The sequence below is a fragment of the Nothoprocta perdicaria genome, unplaced genomic scaffold (assembly GCF_003342845.1).
Source record: "Nothoprocta perdicaria isolate Ctin4 unplaced genomic scaffold, notPer1 scaffold_168, whole genome shotgun sequence".
NCBI classification, from domain to species: domain Eukaryota; kingdom Metazoa; phylum Chordata; class Aves; order Tinamiformes; family Tinamidae; genus Nothoprocta; species Nothoprocta perdicaria.
Genome location: NW_020454849.1, coordinates 1,372,437 through 1,377,659, shown reverse-complemented (window position 1 = coordinate 1,377,659; position 5,223 = coordinate 1,372,437). Strand labels below are relative to the sequence as shown.

General features: G+C 40.9%; 1 protein-coding gene across 1 annotated transcript in view; it reads left to right on the top strand.

The window, feature by feature from the left end:
• FAM189A2 (family with sequence similarity 189 member A2) overlaps positions 1 to 5,223 on the top strand; it is a 26,669-nt gene that overhangs the window by 1,305 nt on the left and 20,141 nt on the right. Inside the window, exon 2 of the mRNA XM_026035845.1 lies at positions 1,658 to 1,714. Within this exon, the coding sequence (XP_025891630.1) occupies positions 1,658 to 1,714 (57 nt within the window). The remainder of the gene's footprint in view (positions 1 to 1,657; positions 1,715 to 5,223) is intronic.

Below are 5,223 nucleotides of genomic sequence, written 5' to 3'. Positions count from 1 at the left end.
GGAGCGGGGCGTTCCGCGCGCTGCGGTGCCCAGCGCAGGGCCCGTCCCGGCAGGCCTCTGCTGAGCGTCTCCCCCAGGTTTTCAGCTCGAGGTTCCTCTAGATTAAAACTGGTTCATTCAAATATATCTAACCTGTGGACCTTCTCACAGGCCATATGCTTTAAACCATGCTTAGGCTTTAAAAGTGTTTCAGAACTACTTCTGCAAAGTGTAAACAATCTATTTTTAATGAGAAAATGCCTTTTTTTTTTAATACAGCATCTCTAAAATAATGTGTTTGAGCAGGAGAAATTAGTAAGGATGTGTTTTCAGGTGTGACAGCATGAGTGAAAAATTTTAGCCCAGAAACACGKTGGAAAGCTACAGACAATTGGAAGCTGAAATTGAGGATGTGTCTGTTTTTTACATTTTGTATACAGCATCCTGATTGAGATACACTGATAAAGTACAAAGAAGAAAAACTGAGGAAGGCTTTCTTTATATATATATATAAATATATATATAAAGAAATATATATATATATATCTTTATATCTTGAGATATATRTATCTCAAAGCTTTAAAATCAGTTTTGCTGTCCTTGAGGGGGAAAAAAAAGTGATTATTTTCGCCTGCAGAATTCAAAAATATTTTGTTATGAAACTTGAAAGTTATGTATACGGTTTTGCAATACCAGGGGTGATATCAGTAGGTGTTTTGGCCAAGTTATATATGTGTCATGCTAGACCAATTAATCATGTCAAGCTAGTGAAGTTATGGAAGGGATTTATGGAAAACGATAGTGGGGATCTTCCAGTCTAGTGCTCTTGTTTCTTTCTCATGTAGGCATTTACCTGCAGGCTGGCTTTTCTCCAAGCTCCACATGGAGACTATTCCTGTTTTTCACAGATCTTGCTGGAAAACTGGCATGTCTTTATTGAGAGTTCCCGTCTTTCCTCTGCAAGGGTGCTTAGATAACATTATTTGCTCCAATTCTCAATACTACTTCTCTGCCTTCTTTCCGTGTTTTGACCTCTGAAGTCAAGTCCTAGGGCACAGTTATGTCATTCAGCAAGTTTGGTCCCTAGGCCAACTGCTGCTGAAGGGGAGGCTTCCACATTGCCTCCTCTGCCTCCGCTAATGCAGGCACTTGCCAGTGAGGCTGTTCGCGGAGACGGCTGTTTTGTTTTGTTTCAGACTCCTTAATTTGACTTGTAGGGTTTATTCTCTGGGGTTTATTTCACTGTGATGGCCAAAGGAGGGCCTGCAGCAGCAGCAGGGACATGCGGAAGCGGGTGCCCACACGCGGAGAAGGGGGAGCCGCCTCTTAGCTTTGCTTGGCTGTGTTGAGAGATGCGTCCCCAGTCGAAAGGCTTGCTTTTTCCAGGTGCTTAGTGAGAGGGGAGCTGCTGACATAGTCTTTCATCTGCATACACATTTACTGAATGAAAATAACAAGAGAACACCCCAGTAAAATGCTAGTTGCAATTATGTTATTGGATAGGATGCTCTCAGAAGTGGAGAATCTTTCCACCAAAGTTTCTGATTCACTGCTATAAAGCACACTTCCCAGCACTGCTTTGTCATTCTCTATTGCTTTTTATCTTAGGAGTGATAAATGCCACTTAAATGGAATTTTTTATATCATTTGCTTCATGTGTTCTTTTTTGGTGCTGCAGGTAATCCTATCAGGAATCGTAGGCTTAACAACATGGAAGAGACCAGTGATACTTCTGGTAAGTATGGATTAAAATTTGCTGTGAGGGAGTTGCCAGAAGATGCTCTTGATTTAATAGAGTCATTTGCAAAAAAAAGCTATCTTTTTTCTTCTTGAAAAAAAACTATATTGGTGAGCCTGTTTGGAAACTGTAGAATCATGATTGCTGAAACAGAGAGAAAAACAGGAAAGACCTTTTCTCTCTATCTGTAAGGGCATAGTCTCAGATAAGAGTGAAGGAGAACTGCATTTGGAAAGAGTGCTAATGTGTTTTTTTTCTTTTTCGGGAAGCTTTTTGTGTTTGCATAGATAAAAGAAAATGCTCATTTAGAATAAATAATTCATCTCTCTGAAGTGCTACTGCTCAAAATTAAATAAGGATATTGGTTTGAAAGCTCAGCTCCTGTGCTTGACAGCAGGTCTGAGCAGCAACTTTAGCAGTGCTGTATTACAGTGTCCGATGTTGTTCCTTCAAATATACCTGATTTTACATAGTTCCAAGAGAAGTGAAATGATGTATGGAGTGTGGAAGCTGTTTCTTTTTGTAAGTGTAACCTAAAGCTGTGTGTCTTTCAGTGTCTTGAGAGGTGGAATTTTAAAAAAGGATTTGATTTTCTTTTCCATTCTGTCTCTTCTCTGACTTTTCCCACAGCAAAATAATTGCTTTGTTTTTGTGATGCTTCTTGGTAATCTGTGAAGTTTTGCATTTTTGTTACCCCTCTCCATGGTTGTCAGTGGGAAAGGTATGAAGAGAAATCATAGCTCTTTTTTTTCAGCTTGGTTGATATTCTTTGCTGGTGCCTTGGTTGGCATAGGCAGGAGCAAAATAAGTTTGTATCCTGGTTCAGCGGATAAATAGTGGAGGCTGGTGTCTTCAGCTCTCAGCCCGATAGTTTTTAGAAGCACCATGTTTTAATGAAAATAAATATAAATGCCATCTGTCTTGAAGAACTTGTGTCCTTTAGGGCGTTCACTATTTATATTCTAAAATTGTATTGTATTATTTATATTCTAAACTGTTCCTACAACATGCTGTTGCTATGGTGTCCTTTTATCTCTTACTTCTCTTCTTCACATTCTCTTTTCATAAACCTTTGATAAGTTTTATGGGTCCTTTCTAGTTTTACTAAATTACGAGAGAACGAACTTCCTGATCGTTTCATTTATACCTAAATGATCTCCAGGACATATTGATAAATATTTCTTGAAAAGGTAATGCAGCAGTTGGGAAGGTTTCTGACACCAGAGAAAGCTCTGAGCAACCTGATGTGAATTTAGTGTTGACTCTGCCTTCAGCTAGGTTCCTTCTGGCAATAGTTACTCTGTGAATGTTTGATCCTGTTAAAGAATGTGGATTTTTACCCTTATTTGTCTGTGTATTTTAGAGAAGTTTGATTGTTGAGGGTTGGGTTATGAAGCCAAAAGTGCAGAAAAGGAAATCAGCATCTGTAAAAGTGATTGAACAGTTTATAGAACTGCTGCAGAGTAGTAATCAAAGTGAGTCACGCATAGAACTAGCTACAGTTTATCAAGAAAAATATCAATAGTGTCTATAAGAAACTTTGTAAATTGTACAAACAGATTCCTTGAAGCCTAGGTAATAACCCCATTCGTATAGAAAGGCTTAGAAATACAAAATAAATGACTGATGACTACAGACATAGTTAGAATTGATACAGGGATCTTTCACCAAGCTATGACTGTCCCTGCCCTTGTGCAGGGCTCCTTGGCACCTACTCCTACAGGCGCACCTCTAACGAAGAACTTTCCCCACGTTCTGCGCTGCCTGTGTTAGTGTGAAGCCTGTTCAGCGCTAGCATGGAGCCACCTCCCTGTTGAGAAGGCAGCCGAGATCACTGAGCTGTCTTCCTGAGCTGCCTCCGCTCAGGCAGGAGCCAGGGGAACAGGCTGCCGTTATGCAGCAAGTCAGCTTTGCTGCAAGGATTCCTCTCCTGTGAAGGTGGTTTTACAAGGTTGCTGCTCAATCTGGTTTTAGCATATGGGGTGCCTGTGCTGTTGGAGGGGACAGGATTCTCCCAAGTCCTTGTTAATGAATTACTGTGTTTTATATTGCAACAATTTATGTTAGCATTTTTGTCATGTGTATGTGTTGACTCTGGGCCATGTTTTAATGGGTACACTGTGAATTTGTGAGATCAATAGTGGTCATTCTTTTTCATATATGCTTTTGTCTTAGTCTTCAGATGCTCTCAATATTATGAAGCAAAGGCCTTATCTTTCTTCTTAAGTAGAGCTGTTTTCAGTTGCTCAGTTCAATTTCTTAATTTATTCAAACTATTCACTCTTAGGTGCCTGCATTCATAAACATCTAAACCTCCCAAATAGCTTTATTTTTTCAGCTCAAATGAGGCAATTAGATACAGACTTTAACTTACCTTGATGTATACCAGAAGCTCTCAGATGTAACAATTGGACTATAAGTAAGTGTAGACAGTTGGGTAGACAGTTGGGTTCAGCCCTTCTGCCCTTTCTCCTTTCAGTTGGGTTTCATCATCTTCATGTGCTACAGAATCTGGCTAGGAGGAGGCATCACTCCTCCGAGTGGTCTGCGGTAGGTTTTCCTCTTGTGGATGTGAAAGTGGCATTTCATATGTTTTCTTCTGGCGTCCTTTTTCACCCTTTAGGTAATAATTTCACACTACCTAGGTTTATTTTTTGTGAGCAGCCAAACTGTCCTGAGGCTCAGAAGGCTGGAGGAGATATGCACCTATTTTTGAATGTTCTTGGCAGGTTTGTCAAGAACGGCATAAAAAAGAATGAAGCTAGCCTGAGGAAAAGGAGGGCATGGAAGATGATGTGGAGAGAAGTGGAAGACAGCTGTCACTTTCAATCTAAATCCTTGAAATAAAAGCAGCTGGGTTATTTTTCTCTGAGGGTGCTCATGGTAGGGGAGAGCACAGGACTGCTCTGTTATCATGAGAGTACAACTGGGAAGTGGCTGCAGTAGCAATAACAAAGAAGGCTTATTAGACTTCTCTACTGCAGGGGAGGACAGTTAAATAAAGTAGCACCAGCCCCAAGAGGAGACCAGGCTTGAAGGGGGCAGATGTTGTAAGACCTGCAGTTAAAAACAAAATTCGAGGACTGCATTTGTATTTTTGTGCCACCCACGCTGTAATGCAGTGTCAGAAGATAGTAACTAAATAATAAGTCTCAGAGACAGAGCACTGCCAGACGAAACTAAATTGTAATCACATCGTATGAAGGACATTTTTGCAAAGTCTTCAGTCTTCTCCTGAGAAACCTCAGTACTCTGAGATCTTGCCTTGCTTTTAGGTGTTGGAGGTTTCCTGATCAGGATATCCCATGTCCAGCTGCTTTTGAAGTCCCTTTGTAGCATTTGTGTTCTGAAGCTGACTTTTCTTCCAAAGGAGATACTTCTCCTGTATGTGCATGTTTGTGTGTGTTTATGGGGGAAAGGGAAGCCCCTTCCCTTCCCTTCCCTTCCCTTCCCTTCCCTTCCCTTCCCTTCCCTTCCCTTCCCTTCCCTTCCCTTCCCTTCCCTTC